The sequence below is a fragment of the Haliotis asinina genome, chromosome 7 (assembly GCF_037392515.1).
Source record: "Haliotis asinina isolate JCU_RB_2024 chromosome 7, JCU_Hal_asi_v2, whole genome shotgun sequence".
NCBI classification, from domain to species: Eukaryota; Metazoa; Mollusca; class Gastropoda; order Lepetellida; family Haliotidae; genus Haliotis; species Haliotis asinina.
The window spans coordinates 52,092,661-52,111,678 of record NC_090286.1 but is presented as its reverse complement, the minus strand read 5'-3'; the positions used below and the strand labels follow the sequence as shown (position 1 = coordinate 52,111,678).

Here is a 19,018-nt window from a genome sequence, read left to right as displayed (position 1 = left end):
CGCCAACTGTATTATGATATTTCTAATTCAGGTAAAGATGGGGTGCAAATTGGTCCAACATATGACTGAAATCTTTATCCTCCTTTTTGCCGATGATGTAATTTTAGTGTCAGATACTATATACAACACCAACTGAATAAGAGGGTAAGATTCTTTATGGATAACAACTTCTTTATTACATATGATGCGACGTTTCGGTATGGATCCTTATACCGTTGCTTGAAGGATCCATACCGAAACGTCGCATCATATGTAATAAAGAAGTTGTTATCCATAAAGAATCTTACCCTCTTATCACTCACCAGCTTCTAATAATGCCAATCAAACAAACCAACCGAATATCTTGGAACGTTATACAAATGAATGGAAATTATTTGTTAAGTTTAACAAAACAAACATAGTTATCTTTAGAAGCGGTGGGCCTGTCGCCTGTAACGAAAAATGTTTTTTGAATGGCAAAAATGTGTCTATTATCAATCAATATAACTATCTTGGACTTGTGTTATCCCATACCATGAACTTTACAAAAGGTGTTATAGATCTAAAATCTCGTGCTAAGAAGGCCCTTATTAATGTTATGTCAGTTTCGCAGAACTTTGGAATTTTAACCCCCAAAATATTTATCAAATTGTTCAATGCACCAATCAAAATGGAAAGCTAACTCCAGAATGTATTCATAACTTGCATTTATTCATGAATCGTCAGGCACATACGGATACGTCGGTGATAATGGGTTCGTTGAAACTCATCACTTTGGAACATGAGGAGCCGATTAGACTCTTCGTTTGTGTTGAGTTTACAAGCTGAAATCCTTTCCTCTTTTGATCCATCGTCGCCTTCAGTCTGTGAAACAGAGTATGACGACATTTCATTATATCGTGACAATTTGCATTAGCTCTATCGTAAACTGAAAGTTCTTACTTAGGACGATACCATCTAGATATCATCTAGGACTGCCTCTGTACACATATGACCGCTCTATTCATTCAGTGGACAACGCGTACATTTAAGATATGTTTTGAGATCCAGTGCAGTTGTCACACTAGTGGTGACTATGGTAACCAGCAATAAAATACGTCATTGTCTTCTATTCGGATATGAATGTTGTTTTTCGCCTGCCGGCAACATAACAGTTACATCATGAACGCAATCAAATGAAATCCTTAAGAACAAACGGCAGAAAATGGTTTAAAAGAGGCGACTAATGGGTTTGATGAATGCATATCAATGTATCTCAGTTGCGTGATGTCAGTCACTGGATTATCCTAACACACGTTTTATGTGCAGTTTTTGACATTCCATACTCTAGAATCCCCAGCAGATGTCTTGAGGCATTAATCCAGCAATTGTGTGACATGAGGCAGGCAGGTGGATTGTTTATGCATATCTCGGCATCACTGTTGAACATATACGTACCTGAGGAAGGTGAAACTGACAATAACGAAGGTAATTACTGCAGACAATATAGCAATTGCTGCTGGAAAATATGCGGATATTGTCCATCTGTCACTGAAGGCTGTTGTCGGCGTGGCAAAGTGTTGGTGTGTATCTGAAACAGGAACTATATAGTTCTCACACATTTCATTTGTTCAAATTAAACATATAGATACATGTGATATGAACTCTTAAGTTTTAGTTTTATATTGTACGCCACAATGAACAACGGATTTGGACTAAAAGTGTTTCACGTCGTTAAAAATAGTATATAGTACATAGGTGACTTCAACATCAGAACCTGTGAAGATCCGGTTTAGAATTGATTTTCAGTAACCCATGTTTGTCGTAAGAGGTGACTAATGGGACTGGGTGGTCAGGCTCGTTAACATGGTTGACACATGTCATGGGTTTCAAGTTGCGTATTTGGATGCTCATGCTGTTGATCACTGGATTGTCTAGTACAGACATGATTATTTACAGACCTCAGCCATATAGCTTGAATATTGCTGAGTGCGGCGCAAAACTAAACGCACTCACCCACTCTTGTCAGTGCCTTACCTCGACTGCTGTGTGACTTGTTGCTGGTGTGAACAGTGCGTGTGTTGTTAACGTGTGTCTGACGTAATGCTACAGGCATGTCGTTTTGCTGCAGACTTAGGTCCATATTAACAGAGGAACTGTTCAAGCACACTCCAGTGTTTTTGTCACACTTGGAACAAGGAAACGGACATCGTTCTAAGCATCCAGCTCCATAGAAACCATCCCTGCATTGTCCTACACAATTTCCTGTATATCTGTCACACTCAAGACACGGATACTTGCATCTTGTGTTACATGTTAACCCCCTCCACCCCAACACACACCCATCCGTACAGTTGATGGCTCGACCATTGGCCAGTAGGGCACACAGTCCTTTCAAGCAGTGTCCCCTACAGCTCCGTCTACAGTCAGGCCCATAGAAGCCGCTGATACAGTCAGTACATTCCTCGGGACATTGATTTTCGGGACAGTAGTTCTCACAGCCAGCCTTCAAGACTCGGCGAGCTTCAGACACGCACTTGGTGTCACCTTCAACATACGACAGTACACTATTGCTGTGCTAATCACGTTTGACGTTGCACTACATACATACGGTTCGGTGTTAATGCAAACAATATATTTTACTGGACGAATCTAACACAAGGACATATACAGAAACATACAGTACTGTGTACATATACGAAACAGCAAGAGAAACGCAACTTTCCAAAAACAATGAAATTTCACAAACGTTTAAACCTTCATTTCTATGGGTTCTATTTAAAAACGTGACAAAACAAACCAACGTTGCCCGCCAGTTTAGGTAAAAGGGATACTGTACCACTTGTGAATCAACAGGACACGTAAGTACTCTTCATTATGATTTAATACCAACTCGAGCAGAACATGCACTCGTCCGCGCAACCCGGCCTCTGCCGCCTGAGAGATGTTCAAGGGGAATAACTCTCTTGCCTCATTACACTGCCAAGCAAACCTGCATTGGCGGCCGTTCTTTTGCTGTCCAGTATATATTTCTAATATGGCGCAAGTCTGTTTTAAATATCTTTCTTGTACTTGCCCTATATTTACTGAGATAGCAATAAATAACATACAAGCAAAAACATATTTCCGTTCACGTGTAACGTTTGCAAAAAAAAGTAAATATTTCCGTGATATATTGCATGTCATGGAATTTGTTATAAAAATATAGTACACAGCCATTAATATGAAGTAAAATATTTATGTAAAAATATATTGGGCTATTTGTTTCTGTTTTTATATACAGAGTCCAGGGTTTTAACAGTTCGAATGAACAGCTGATATATATTTATTGCTTATCACTTGATGACGTATAAATTAATTTAAAGTTATACACTTTGGACGATTTTACTGACTGACCATATCGCTTCGTGGTATAAACAAGTATTATACGTTCAAGTGGTGACCAAAAATATTGCTTCTAACAAAATTTAATATCACAGGGAGTTTGTCGCATCCAAGACTCTACCAACTCAACTCAGTATCCCGTGTATAATTCGAGTTGTCTTATAAACAAAATGATCTTACCGTATTGGCTGAGCAGAATTACATTCACCAGAGTGATAATAATCAGACTTGCCACCGGGTTGTGTCTGTTATAGTCCATCTTGTCTGGAACAGAAAAAAACAAACAACATACTCCTTTGTGAATCCGATCTAAATTATTAATATATAAACTTTGCTGAAAAAGGGTGAGTGTTGAACATTGGGCTAAAAGTAGGTGTCAGGCATGCGCAGGTTCTTTTGTTGCTGGGTTCTTGACGGGCATTGTAAGAGGTCATTTAAAAAACAATACATATGTCACTTAAGATACATTGGTACAAATAATAATTCATTTAAAACAAACATCATTACAGAGTTATGATACCTAACACTTTCGTGAATGTATTTTAGAATAGTATTCAAAAGAGGAGTATGGGTATCTGGTTTTAGCATTATTCCAGCTACATCACGGCTAGGTATAGCAGAAAAAAGCATTACTACTAGAACGAGGCTCTAACTTCAGCGTGACCAATGTTTTAACCACCAGCTTTGTATTGATTTCATTACATAATTAATGGCAGTTTACAATATTACAGTGACATTAGTTACAGAATGGACTGCCCTGAAGTCGACATTTATAATTACGTTTAGTAAGTCACTTGTTGTGGACCCACTGATGGACTTCCGTATTTGAAGAGACAGTTATCCCATACCAGCCCGGGATACTTGCCTCAAACATACTTCACCGGATGTGTATTTCGTGTGCATGTTCCCCTCCAATGATGCCTTCCCAAATTGAAGATTCACAAACCACCATAACAAACGCCAGTATCATCACTGAGCAGTGCAGCTGTGATCGTTGGCTGTGGTATAGGAGGCGGGGTAGCGCATGTGCATGACTACACAGGTAGCTTGTTTCCCCGGGAGAGCTAGATTTCTTGGAAAGCTATCATGACCTACTTCGCAAACACGCATAGCTGTGGTGTGAACAAATGTCCCAAATATAAGTCTGGTCGGATGAATGTCATGTCCCTGATCCTGTGTGATAATAGGTACGTTCATTTTCTAAAGCGATGTGTGTGCGTGTGTGTGTGTATGAGCGCGTGCATTCGAGTGTTTATCTGTCTGTGGTTAAGTAACTCTACAGATTAATCAGCATTCGTTGTGGTATATATAGAACATTATGTAATGACTGACAGAACGTCTCCGGACACTTCCTAACCCTGGTCATGTTCACATACCTCACTCTACAATTACACCTACTACATAACACAGGTTTAACTTTAAGCACAGTACATGGTAGTATAGCAGTCTGAAATGTATATACATATACTGCATGGGAACTCGTTAGGAAAATGCCATTTGTGTCTAAGGATCATAGGGTGAACATTAGGATCTCTCTTCCCAGTACAGCTGGGAAGACGACTCAAAGCCCCAGCTGCGCAATACTCAAGTAAATGTGTACCGCCTGTGTGGAGCCCTCCGTTCAGCTCACTTACCTTTTGGGTGAGTAGTGACATAGACGTTTGGTATATATGTCTGATAGAGTATTCAGCGTCGTCACCTGGTGTTTTCAACGGTGGAAAGCACACGACCTACTCTGTCCGCCATCAGAGGCGGAACCTTTTCGTATCTACAGTTCATCCTGACCTAGTGCTTCTATTTTCAGATCGGGCATTTTGCCTGAATGAGTATGTACTACACAGTGGATGGGAGGTTGTAATGCATGAATCGTCGGAGGTCGTATCAATCGTGCTACCTTGATGTTGATATAGGTGAGTAAGTTGGCGAGTAATGTGTATCACAATCCTTGGAAAGGTTAGTTGGTAACTGTTTGTAATTTACCAGGTAGGCTACATATGAGAAAGGCGGATGGATAACATTGGCATTATCTCTTTTAAGATTATGCAATATATCTAGATGGACAATTTGAACGAACGCCTTACATGATATGGATGTACAATGTATTTTTGCATTTTTACGTTTCGACACAAGCACTCCTCCCACATATCTCACAATATGTTACATAATGATGCAACGTTACATAAAAATATGTATTTTTATCATCATTTTGAATCAGTGAGTTTAGTTTTACGCCGCACTCAGCAATATTCCAGTTATATGGCGGGGGTCTTTAAATAATCGAGTCTGGCCCAGACAATCCAGTGACCAACAACATGAGCATCGGCTCGAGCAACTGGGAACCGATGACATGTGTCAACCAAGTCAGCGAGGTCGACCACCCGATCCCGTTAGTCGCCTCTTACGACAAGCATAGTCGCCTTTTGGAGCAAGCATGGGTTGCTGAAGGCATTTTCACTTTGAACTACACAGAAACAGCTTATGCTATTGTACATTTGTAGGGTAAAAATGAATAACACTTGAACAGTTTTAGTTCAGGCTTATACTTGTAAATACCACTCCTAACAGCACTATAACCGTTTTAGTTCAATGTAATAGTGGCACCAACAGTACCAGTAATGTTTGATCCCTCGTAAATCTATATTTTCTGAGTAGTGTGAGTATTAAGGCGATTGAGTAGTGAGGTGAGTAATAATTGTAATTAGAAAAGGAAATGGAAGCATCGGAGCTTTGGTGATATCCTGTGAATGTTTAATCTCTTAAAATATAGTTTGTTATGTGGGGTTGGGATAGAGCACTCTGTGACCTCATACTCTATCTCCTCCTACCATGTCCTAGAGCTTAAGAGAGTCTTGAAATCAAACGTAGACTGCAACATATTTACACGAATTAATTCCAAATCGTTTTGAAATGTTTGTCAAGCAACAAAGAAGAAATACGGATATATTCAGTACCAACAGCATGTAAGGTATTCAGGAAACAACAAGCAAGAATTTTATATGTATGATTTAGTATATTCAAAATTCACATGTTGTGCATTTGAGAAATAACAAGGAAGAATTGTGGATACGTGACGTGTGATTTTCAGTATACGCATGAGTGGGGTACTTGGTAAAAAACGAAGAGGGAATACAGTGTCTGAGACACGACCAAGGTGAAATGTAGTACTGTAAATTGTAACATTCAGTTTGCACAGGGTCTAAGTTTAGAATATCTTCAGAAAGATATTCCGGTTGGTGAAAATGTAAAGCAGTAGTGAAAACTATAATTACAAAAATGAAAATCAGTGTTCACGCAGTATGGCCACTGGAAGGGAAATATTGTCTTGCCTACTGTCACAATCCGACATTCACAAATTCTACCTATATATGGGGGTTTGCTTTGCCTGCATCCGTATACCAGTACTTCAGTCATGTAACGAAGGCATGTAAACAAACAAGTCTATGAAAAGATAAGATGAAGAAAAGAATATGATTTTTAAAATTCATTATACACGTTTTGTGATGTATTTGTAAATGAAAAAGAACGACATATTGCAAATCATTTTCGTAATATTCAGTCTACGTAGGCTATGAGGTACTCGATAAGTAATAAGAAACAAACACAAAAGTAAGAATTGTAATATTCCGCATACACAAGGTGTCAGGCATCCGAGAAACAGCAAAAAGGAAACATGGAAGTATGATCTGTGATACCCAGTTTAAACAGGGTGTGAGGCATTCGAGAAACAACAAAAAGGAAACATAGAAGTATGATCTGTGATACCCAGTTTAAACAGGGTGTGAGGCATCCGAGAAACAACAAAAAGGAAACATAGAAGTATGATCTGTGATACCCAGTTTAAACAGGGTGTGAGGCATCCGAGAAACAACAAAAAGGAAACATAGAAGTGTGATCTGTGATACCCAGTTTAAACAGGGTGTGAGGCATCCGAGAAACAACAAAAAAAAAATCATAGAAGTATGATCTGTGATACCCAGTTTAAACAGGGTGTGAGGCATCCGAGAAACAACAAAAAGGAAACATAGAAGTATGATCTGTGATACCCAGTTTAAACAGGGTGTGAGGCATCCGAGAAACAACAAAAAGGAAACATAGAAGTATGATCTGTGATACCCAGTTTAAACAGGGTGTGAGGCATCCGAGAAACAACAACAAGGAAACATGGAAGTATGATCTGTGATACCCAGTTTAAACAGGGTGTGAGGCATCCGAGAAACAAGAAAAAGGAAACATAGAAGTATGATCTGTGATACCCAGTTTAAACAGGGTGTGAGGCATCCGAGAAACAACAAAAAGGAAACATGGAAGTATGATCTGTGATACCCAGTTTAAACAGGGTGTGAGGCATCCGAGAAACAACAAAAAGGAAACATGGAAGTATGATCTGTGATACCCAGTTTAAACAGGGTGTAAGGCATCCGAGAAACAACACAGGGGAAAATATAGCAATGATCTGTGGTACCCAGTTTAAACAGGGCGTGAGGCATCCGAGAAACAACAAAAAGGAAACATAGAAGTATGATCTGTGATACCCAGTTTAAACAGGGTGTGAGGCATCCGAGAAACAATAAAAAGGAAACATAGAAGTATGATCTGTGATACCCAGTTTAAACAGGGTGTGAGGCATCCGAGAAACAGCAAAAAGGAAACATGGAAGTATGATCTGTGATACCCAGTTTAAACAGGGTGTGAGGCATTCGAGAAACAACAAAAAGGAAACATAGAAGTATGATCTGTGATACCCAGTTTAAACAGGGTGTGAGGCATCCGAGAAACAACAAAAAGGAAACATAGAAGTATGATCTGTGATACCCAGTTTAAACAGGGTGTGAGGCATCCGAGAAACAACAAAAAGGAAACATAGAAGTGTGATCTGTGATACCCAGTTTAAACAGGGTGTGAGGCATCCGAGAAACAACAAAAAAAAAATCATAGAAGTATGATCTGTGATACCCAGTTTAAACAGGGTGTGAGGCATCCGAGAAACAACAAAAAGGAAACATAGAAGTATGATCTGTGATACCCAGTTTAAACAGGGTGTGAGGCATCCGAGAAACAACAAAAAGGAAACATAGAAGTATGATCTGTGATACCCAGTTTAAACAGGGTGTGAGGCATCCGAGAAACAACAACAAGGAAACATGGAAGTATGATCTGTGATACCCAGTTTAAACAGGGTGTGAGGCATCCGAGAAACAAGAAAAAGGAAACATAGAAGTATGATCTGTGATACCCAGTTTAAACAGGGTGTGAGGCATCCGAGAAACAACAAAAAGGAAACATGGAAGTATGATCTGTGATACCCAGTTTAAACAGGGTGTGAGGCATCCGAGAAACAACAAAAAGGAAACATGGAAGTATGATCTGTGATACCCAGTTTAAACAGGGTGTAAGGCATCCGAGAAACAACACAGGGGAAAATATAGCAATGATCTGTGGTACCCAGTTTAAACAGGGCGTGAGGCATCCGAGAAACAACAAAAAGGAAACATAGAAGTATGATCTGTGATACCCAGTTTAAACAGGGTGTTAGGCATCCGAGAAACAACAAAAAGGAAACATGGAAGTATGATCTGTGATACCCAGTTTAAACAGGGTGTGAGGCATCCGAGAAACAACAAAAAGGAAACATAGAAGTATGATCTGTGATACCCAGTTTAAACAGGGTGTGAGGCATCCGAGAAACAACAAAAAGGAAACATAGAAGTATGATCTGTGATACCCAGTTTAAACAGGGTGTGAGGCATCCGAGAAACAAGAAAAAGGAAACATAGAAGTATGATCTGTGATACCCAGTTTAAACAGGGTGTGAGGCATCCGAGAAACAACAAAAAGGAAACATGGAAGTATGATCTGTGATGCCCAGTTTAAACAGGGTGTGAGGCATCCGAGAAACAACCAAAAAGAAACATAGAAGTGTGATCTGTGATACCCAGTTTAAACAGGGTGTGAGGCATCCGAGAAACAATAAAAAGGAAACATAGAAGTATGATCTGTGATACCCAGTTTAAACAGGGTGTGAGGCATCCGAGAAACAACAAAAAGGAAACATAGAAGTATGATCTGTGATACCCAGTTTAAACAGGGTGTGAGGCATCCGAGAAACAACAAAAAGGAAACATAGAAGTATGATCTGTGATACCCAGTTTAAACAGGGTGTGAGGCATCCGAGAAACAACAAAAAGGAAACATAGAAGTATGATCTGTGATACCCAGTTTAAACAGGGTGTGAGGCATCCGAGAAACAACAAAAAGGAAACATAGAAGTATGATCTGTGATACCCAGTTTAAACAGGGTGTGAGGCATCCGAGAAACAACAAAAAGGAAACATAGAAGTATGATCTGTGATACCCAGTTTAAACAGGGTGTGAGGCATCCGAGAAACAACAAAAAGGAAACATGGAAGTATGATCTGTGATACCCAGTTTAAACAGGGTGTAAGGCATTGGAGAGAGCGATGGAATATAGTACTGTAACTTATAATAGATAGTCTACACAGGGTATGAGGCAAAACAGATGGAACAGCAATGTAACTTGTAATAGTCAGTCTACAGAGATTGTGAGACATTTGAGAAACAACACAGGGGAAAATATAGCAATGTGACAGTTAATCTTCAATCGTCAGTGTATGTGAGACATTTGAGGTTCCAACATAGAGTATAGCAATGTGACTCTTAAGTTTTATCTGTTTTAGTCAAGACAGGGTGTGAGGCACTTCAGAAAAAAACACAGTCGGAATATAGCAATGTGACTGTTTGTATTCAGTCTACACAGGATGTGAGACATTCGGTACACAATGGGAATTATTGTAATAATTAGTAATGTGACTTGCAATATTCAGTCTACACGGGGTGTGAGACATTTGAGATACAACTCAGTGAATATAGTAAAGTGACTGTTAGTATTCACCCTACACATGATGTGAGACTACACAGAGTTCTTGAGAAACAACAGGAGAGTATAACTATGTGAATTGTAATATTCAGATTAAATGTAAATAATCTATTATGTTTACCAATGTGACTACTTGTTCTGATCAGGGTAACCCATGAAGGAAAAGAGACACACATACGGCCAAACAAGCTGTCACGTGAGGGCCGCTCCTTGACTTGAAGCGTTCCCCGTTACGCTGTCAGAGAGGCGAGATATAGGGTAGAGGATTCGAGAGTGAAGTGATCTACAGTTTGCGAGCGAGGATACTTGATGTTCTTTCTTGGATCTAGCACACAAAGTAAGAAAATCCTACCGTACAGTGCAGATAACGTTTGACAATTTGTTATGGAAAAGGGAAGCGGAATCTCATTTTGATTCCGGTCGTTGTGCCTCGTTATGATACCATGTACTGGTGACGTATGTTGTTTTTCAACCTGACCGTTATAGATATGGCCATGGCCATTCTAGATCTATATATCGAGATAGATGTATGTGCGATATTTAAGGATTTGTGGATTTATCGGAGGATGGCTGTCACAAAATGTATAAAATCGCTTTTCGTAAATCCCGCGTACAAATACATCCGTTATGAATACCGCTGCATTGTGTTGCAAGTTATTGCTAACTGTTGCAGTAAGCGAGGCCTAGGTGACATCAGCGAGATTGTTACTTAGGATATGTGATGTGTGTAAAATTTATCATGGCCAGATTTGTATTCTATTCTTCAGTGAACGGATGTTTCATGAAATAAATATTATTTGTGATGTTAAAGTTAGTGTCTATATCGATAGTGTCTAAATTCAAGCCTACTGCTCTACAATATTTTTCTCTTCTATATAAGAATAGGGATGCAAAAGTAGAAATAGGTTCCATGTTCAGATTGACCCTGTGGATGCCAAAGATGACAAATTGTGAAAATAGTCTTACACAGATATTAATGGCAAGTTTTTTTAACGTTTATGCCCAGCATACACAATTAAGGCACAGTGAGAAGTCTATAAATAACTTTCAGCATGCAATTCCAGGGTATGGAAAACGTCTCACCTCATTTTATTGACATAGATATTTGCTTAGGTACTAGTATATTTTACATCGTTTGAAGACACAGTTGTTTTATACATATATGGATTATAATATATTCAGATACAAGTGTCTCACTGGAGTAAATAATATTCACCATCTATCCCTAATGCACTTTGGTAACACTTAACTGCCACCATTGCTCAATTCCAACCTTAGCCACGTTTATAGGCATGATGACATATTAAGCGTTTTTATATCTGTTAAAGAAAGTGGATACTGCTCATAGTGCGCCATATCGCAATGTAACACCAATTTAACTGCCATACAATACACTTTCCTTATCTATAATATTTGTTCAATCGAGAAACGATTCACCTAGAAAAACAATGTCATCCTGTCAGACTCCAAATCATCACTTCAAGCCCTGTCCTCTTATACTCCATCAGAGTATTATCATCAAACCTAGGCAATTACTGGAAAGGAAACGAAATAGCAGGTGAAATAGCCAAAACTGAATCAATGAATGGTCCAGTCAACAAGCACATACCCACGGTTTCCTCCTTAAAAAACAAACTTAACCACAGCACCTATGGAAGAATAACTGGGCAAATGAAGTAAAAGCTCGTTCAAGTACCCAAATCCACTGCGCTACAAATCTCTCCCCAAGCAAGATCAAGTTCTCATATCCAGAATCAAACATGGCCACTACCCTTGTCAAAGCCATCTGTTCAAATTTCCTATCTCCTATCTCCTATCTCCTATTCCTATCTCCTATTTCCTATCTCCTATTTCCTATCTCCTATGGAAGAATAACTGGGCAAATGAAGTAAAAGCTCGTTCAAGTACCCAAATCCACTGCGCTACAAATCTCTCCCCAAGCAAGATCAAGTTCTCATATCCAGAATCAAACATGGCCACTACCCTTGTCAAAGCCATCTGTTCAAATTTCATCTGACAGATAGTGATATGTGAGGATCCATGCAGGGTCCCTGCCGCCGGACGCATGGCAATACTCAACAACAACGACGTATCATATTCCTAAATTCTAATCCTCGTGGAATTAATTTCTAAAAAAATGAACCCACGATGAGTTACAGAAACGCCGCCCGGCATAAAGCGCTAAACGTACCACAGTTCTCGCATTACATCTGTTGTTGTTTTGGTGGTGTTGTTGTTGTTGTTGTTGTTGTTGTTGTTGTTGTCTTTGACAAGTCGTTGTCAAAAAGTGTAGGAGACACAACGCACCCCTGTCTGACACCAGAGTTGATGTCAATCTATTAGCAGAGATGTCATTAATACATCTACGAAACCTTGCATCCATTGTGTACTGTTGCTTACACTCGATCGATTGATGGTGTGTGTATATACATGCTATATATTTATTTGTGAAAGCATAATTGCTTGCAGTGAATTTGTCATTACATCTTTTCATTGGTAACATGACCCATGGGAGGTAGCTATGAACAGCATGAAGTTATATATAAATTCGTTATGAATGTCTCTAATTACTTAATAGTATTGATAGTCAAAATGATGGCATTAGTGCTTAACATCAGTGCTTTAATCTTCCATGTAACTGATAACATGCCTTGGTACGTCCATACCATGACCATAGGACCATTCACCTGCTGTGCACATGTAGCATGTTGATACACACTGATATAGTTCAGGATTTTACAAACAGGGGAGAGAGAGAGAGTCAGGCTGTTGGTTTGAGATCCTTTGTTCGTGATTGATGTTCCCCAAGATATTTAACGTTTGCATGGAGCTGCCAGACAACTATAGTATAATATTTTGGGTTATAAAAATTAAATAAAAAATAAAAATAAGTGTGAACACTTACCTTGAACATTTCTGGCGATGCGTTTAAACGTTACATTGCGATCATCAAAACACTTCCCTGCTTAGTCATTTCGTCTGTCTACTTGAGTCTTTGTTCTCTTGCCGCGTGGCGGGGTTCTCATGCGTGTCCCTTGTTACCAGATATTGTAAAAGGGAATGCAGCTGACTCACTGCAGAAGGGAGTTGGCAAAAACAGCCCAAAACAGTCATTACAAAATGCAGGAAATGGTAAGATGTATATTGTGACAAGTCACTGTCATATTCGGTGGGCCGGCGAAATGTTATAATTCGAAGATACCGATGTTTATAACCAACAACGAATATTCTTGCAGTTAAACAATATACAACTCAAAAGAAGCTGAGAATGTTCCAAATGGCGTTTGTAATACCAGATTAACTAATCGGTAGTTTGTAAATTATCTAACGTTTTTCGAGTTTTATGTGTCCAGCCGTTACATTGCGTTTGTTTAATATTCAGAGTCACCACGATGACTGTATCTGATTTATCAGCACCATACCTGTGGTTATGCCGTTGGCACCGATTGATGCTCCTGATATCAACCAGTAAACTTTTAGGTCCAAACTCGTTTATTTACATCTTTTCCTCTTATAACGCATATATTGCTGTGCGCGGCGTTTAACAAACCACTAAAAACAAAGCCAATGCCTGTGGGTTTGAAAAACTCTGTAGTCGTGTAAAACTCAAACAAATCACTTCATTACTCACGTCATCGAAAGCGACCAGCAAGGTATCAGCTGTATGATAAATATTGGACTTCAGTGTTTCTATTCTTAACATCGTTGTAAGTCTGATTAACTTGAGAAACATTCAGTCACAGACATGATGACATATTCAACGTTGATTGGTTTGTAGGGGGTGTCTCACATGTTTCAAACACGTATTTTTAGGTCAACGACTCTGCAAATGAGTCGTCCTAGTGTAGAAATATTACATTTTGACTCCGCTTATGTGTAAGTTAGAATTTATAAAAGTTCCGGAGAAACCTTTAAAAAGACAATATTCGCTATTGTTATTCTAGTGAGGCCATTTCCAGAGGTATTTAACACGGAGTGTTAGTGTTTGAATCTTAATATTGTAGCAAGGCTGAGTCTTTAACATTATCGTACATGCTTCATATGTACACGGAAATATAATTAAACCATGTATATGTGTGTGTGTGTGTGTTTGTGTGTGTGTGTGTGTGTGTGTGTGTGTGTGTGTGTGTGTAGGAAGGTAGGTATTATATATCCTCCACTGAACTCTATTTTCTTTGTCTTTGCAGGAGCATGATGGGACATCTACCTGTTCTACTTTGCTTTCTCCCACTGCTGACGCTTACCAGTGAGTACGAGAGCTTGCTGTCACATTTGTCGTTTATTGGGCTGAAACTGCATTCAATAGTGATGTATATTTCATTTAAATTTAACTTGCCACCACCTTTCTGATATCTCCACATTGGACATCCACATGTGGAATTTACTTACCCTATTCAATGTTATTTGGGTGTTGTAAGTAAACCTGATACACTCGTGAATTTCGATTATCTGTGGACCAACAGTACAAATAATAACGATTTATTTGGGTGGCATTCTAGAAGTGGTGGTGTAGAGATGACAAAACGTTATGGATGATGAGAAATAAAGAAGCTGACCATCCATATTTATTTAATGCACGCTCATAGTACGCTCTTCCTGTTTTCAGGCCTCAGTACTGCTCAGTCTTGCAAGAGATTTGGACTGAACTGCTATGCTTGCAATGAAACACAATGTACCATATGTGATGATGGTTACTGCGGTTCAAATTGCACTAGAAATTGCACTGGCTACTGCAGCAGCGCCTGCCACAAACCTAACTGCTCTTGTAAAGAATGTCTTGATGGATACTATGGGGATAACTGTTCTTCTGCTTGTTCTGGAAGATGCTACAAGACACCCGAAAGTCCGAGTGTACTATGTCACAGAAATGGGACGTGTACAGAAGGTTGTAAATACGGATTTTGTTCACCAAACACGACCTGCAGCACACGTTGCAGTAATTGTATAGATGATGATTGTGACTCTTATACATGTAAGTGTCGCAAAGGTGTAGAAACGCCCAAAGATCCATCAGCTGACTGTGGAAAGTGTAGAAATCAAACATGCAAGAGAGGTGTGTGCATTGGCTGTGAAGATGGGTACCATGGAGAGCACTGTGAGAAACAGTGCACCGACTGTGACATTTGTTATCAACTTGACGGAAAATGTATACCATGTAACAGTGAGTATTGTACAGTCTCTGATGACATATTACACAATCTATTTATAACAATTTTGTGCAGGACACTTTCAGTTGTTAACTTCGGTTATGCTTTTGCATAACAAAAAGATAAATGAAGAATGGTTATTGGCAGGAGTTGATCACTATATTTGCTTATGTTCAAAGATGTTATATCCACTCTGGTTTTGATCATTCCTTTTGTTTGCCGGTAATACAAAAATGGCCAACTTCAGAATACAAATGTCATAAGCAAAGTTACTGTATACACGTCATTTGATTGGTCTTTACAGCGTATATGTGTCTGATATATATACTAACTGTGCATCGCATAAAATTGCATAAAATTATGCAAAATAACACTAATTAGGATGTAGCAAAGCACTTTGTATGAACGTTGGAACTGTATCGCGATTGGAACGTGCACTTGTGCACAATAAACTTTTATACTTTGTGTATGCTTTCTGATACCTAGCTCTGAATGTTGTGGAAATCATGTAAATTTCAACCTAAACTGCGCGTACGCCATGCCACTGCTCCGGACTTCCAGTTTGACTGCTCGTTCATTCCTTTATTACCCCAATCAGTTCCAGCACTGTACGGGGCCGACTAAGGGAACACAACATCCGGCCTCGACGGCCTGGAAAGCATCAAATTTGCTCTAGAGTCACCAATGGTCACTGACAGACACGTCGTGCCTGGTGCAGACAGCATCTACGGTACAGGAGACAAGATTGGGATGGCGTTTTGTTGACTAACGAGATTTTATGGCAGGGCAGGGACCTACAGAGGTATACTGCGTTGTTCAGTGTCGACTGTTGGGTGGACCCACCGTTACACCGTTACAGCATGTTCAGTCATCACGGCCCGTACACTTTTTGCCAATGACACTCTGACACTTATAAGATCATTCATTGGGTCAAATGTGCAGCTGTTCTTTCAAGGACAGAGACTTAACATCACGTTTCCCTGACGTCTTCAATCGGCTAGTGTCGTCAATCCTGCATCTATCTGAATTCGTGAACTGACTTTTGACACATCTTTTCAAAGTCATGGCACGATGTCTAGTGTCAAATCGTATAGATTTCGACATTATCCTGTCAATAGTTAAACTGTCATTAAGGAAATTTCCACAAATCCTGTTATTATCTTTTTGTATTAAAAATGGCATAACATGAAATGATGCACAGCTGTATACATTCACGCTGAGTATATAGGTTAAATGGGAAAGTCTTTTGTGGATAAAAGAATGTGATTCTCTCCGAAAGTCATGCCAACTTTGTGATAACTATCAATGTTGTAAATGTATTTTGTGTCATTATCTTCTGTTCTAGATAACGGTTTGATTTGGTGTTGGACATGCACAGGAACAGCAGTTGTTGGTATCATTATGTTGGTGATATGTCTATGCCGGCTCAAAAGAAGAGGAACAGGTCACTCACCAGTCTCAAATGGCTCTGATGTACTTTAGATTACACCAGCTCTTAGCAGATTCCATCCACGTGTTCTTGGGACCTTACTGATGACTACAGAGGATTCATCCTATACTTGATGACGGCTACTGACTTCCACGTACTTAATGAAAAAACGATAAGTGACTCACACCACAAGAAAGTTGTGTTTAAGATCACCCTGCTGTTTGCCAACGACGAGCACAACTGTGATTGAAATGTTTTGTTTATGTTAATACTGAATCAGTGAAATGCTGTGCAATGAAACATGTTATATTACTTACAAATCTTGTCTGTTATTCCGTCATTTGCAGACATTGATAAGTTTGAATACGTGAAAATCCTGATAAGTAAACAAGTTTGACGAGTCCCTTGAAACTTTACTTATCAGGTTTCCATTGTACTTTTAAGACTATTTGTATATGGCCATAGCCATATTCTGGTATGACTGTTTTTGTCGTAGAATAGAATGGTCCAGAATCCTGTGTAGGCGAGTAACACTGAAACCATGGCAGCAGCATCTCTTCTTGTCCTAACCCGGTACCTGACCTGCGAAGATCCGGGTTAGAACTGGTATTCAGTATCCCATGTTTGTCCTAAGAGGCGACTAAAGGGATCGGGTGGTCAAGCTTGCTGACTTACTGATCAATTGCGTCGACGGATGCTCAAGCTTTGATCTGGTTTGACCACTATTACTTCTTGTTCAAAACGTAATGAATTGACCCCTACGCAGTCTGTAACTAAGTAAATTGAGTTTATTACCCATACGTGTAGGAGATCCCGTGTAATACAGAGTGCAATTTAGTGATTCTCAGCGTTGATTGGTTGATTGTTTATTTGTACATTTTCATTTTATGCAGGATATACTTTCTCACCACTACATGCACTCATAATAATCCATCTATTCATTGAACGTCGCCGATTGTGCGTGCGACGCTAAAAAACCAAATAAGCATTGATGAATTGACTGTTATAGCACTGTATAGTATCGCAATGATTCGAGATTTTAAAACAATCAAGAAATATACAGGATTTCGATTTGGCGTCGTTTTCTTCACATTATGTTTTGCAATAAAGTAATGTCTTCAATTAATAAACCGTCTGCATTTATTTTTTGTAAACAAACATGGCTACCCAGTGAACTCCAATGGCTTGGTCAAGGTCGGCGGAGACATTACTGGACGTGGGACGAGAATACAACCACAAAATTGCTATCACGAGTATGTGATAAAACCTGGATATGGTAAAATGGAAGTCGTAGGTGTTCCTCTTTTTATCAACGTGATTGATAACTCTGTGGCTGCGAACGAAAACATAAACGCAATGAAAAAGACGAATCTTGTTATTAGATTTCTGTGATCCGAGACAGCTTGGAGAGATTGTGCCCCTCGAACTGAACACAATTTTATGTAAAGTTTTCGTATCGGAAAGAAAATAGTCTTCCCACTGTAGAATAAAACGTGGCCTTGAACAGTATTTGAAGTGTAAAGAGTACTCACATGTGTTAGAAGAGTCAATGCACTTCCATTCGTGACCAACTCGTGCCCCACCGGGAGGATATCATAGTGACGTAGGAACGTCAGACCTACTTCAAACACGAACGGTAACTCAGTTCCACTTTGATACCAATGGTACTTAAACTACCCATCAAAAGTTTAGACTAACTAAAACGCTCACTATACCTATATGTTACGTGTGCGTGTGTTTTTTAATCGAAAATGAATTTCTGCACTAACTTGGAGAGACCAACTGCAAACTTCATGCAGATGAACTGTACGAGGATCATGCATCAAATCGCTAAATATCATGTGCAAATATCGTGCATGTGAACAGCTGCGTTTTGATATAAAGTTTTGTTAAGAATTTCCCAATTTTCAATGATTATCATCATTTACTGAACTCGGGATAAAAATCTTTTCAACTGTTTTGTTTCACAATACATCAGTTCATATGTAAACGGCACCCGTGGCGAGCCACCTCCTCGTGGTGGGTGCTGGGTAACGCTAAGAGCTCGCCGACACCCCCGTAGTGGACCCGGGGGGATATTTGGTCCACCAACCCGTTTGCCGTGGGTTGCGGTCCTGTGTCGGCGGAGGAGGGGATCCTGGTGGTTGAGGGCAATGGGGCCTGCAATCGTGTTCCTGTTGCACAATACACCACTTTGGCCCTGAC

General features: G+C 39.5%; 1 protein-coding gene and 1 long non-coding RNA gene across 7 annotated transcripts; one reads left to right on the top strand and one right to left on the bottom strand.

The window, feature by feature from the left end:
• Nucleotides 1-669: 669 nt before the first annotated feature.
• LOC137290262 (multiple epidermal growth factor-like domains protein 10) lies at nucleotides 670-13,222 on the bottom strand. Of its 5 annotated transcripts, none has more exons than XM_067821045.1 (5): nucleotides 13,143-13,222; nucleotides 3,523-3,606; nucleotides 1,996-2,505; nucleotides 1,417-1,549; nucleotides 670-843 (listed from the first exon to the last, which is right to left on the bottom strand). In XM_067821045.1, the coding sequence occupies exons 2-5, from the start codon at nucleotides 3,599-3,601 to the stop codon at nucleotides 702-704; spliced, it is 864 nt and encodes a 287-aa protein (XP_067677146.1). In that variant the 5' UTR covers nucleotides 3,602-3,606; nucleotides 13,143-13,222; the 3' UTR covers nucleotides 670-701. The 5 variants fall into 5 exon arrangements, with proteins under 5 accessions (XP_067677146.1, XP_067677141.1, XP_067677142.1 ...); XM_067821040.1 differs by lacking the exon at nucleotides 13,143-13,222 and adding an exon at nucleotides 4,977-5,138; XM_067821041.1 differs by lacking the exon at nucleotides 13,143-13,222 and adding an exon at nucleotides 4,208-4,395.
• LOC137290264 (uncharacterized) lies at nucleotides 4,457-17,943 on the top strand. Of its 2 annotated transcripts, none has more exons than XR_010957203.1 (6): nucleotides 4,457-4,529; nucleotides 5,147-5,252; nucleotides 10,384-10,574; nucleotides 14,425-14,483; nucleotides 14,844-15,398; nucleotides 16,730-17,943. It is a non-coding gene; the product is annotated as an uncharacterized lncRNA (long non-coding RNA). The 2 variants fall into 2 exon arrangements; XR_010957202.1 differs by lacking the exon at nucleotides 4,457-4,529 and adding an exon at nucleotides 4,722-4,983.
• Nucleotides 17,944-19,018: the final 1,075 nt, after the last annotated feature.

Excerpts from the sequence above, each read along its gene's own strand:
- LOC137290262 (XM_067821045.1), bottom strand. The coding sequence starts at position 3,601 with ATGGACTATAACAGACACAACCCGGTGGCAAGTCTGATTATTATCACT. Across the intron at positions 2,506-3,522 it reads AATTCTGCTCAGCCAATACG|GTGACACCAAGTGCGTGTCT; the intron begins GTAAGATCATTT and ends CGTATGTTGAAG. Across the intron at positions 844-1,416 it reads GTCAGTTTCACCTTCCTCAG|ACTGAAGGCGACGATGGATC; the intron begins GTACGTATATGT and ends TCTGTTTCACAG.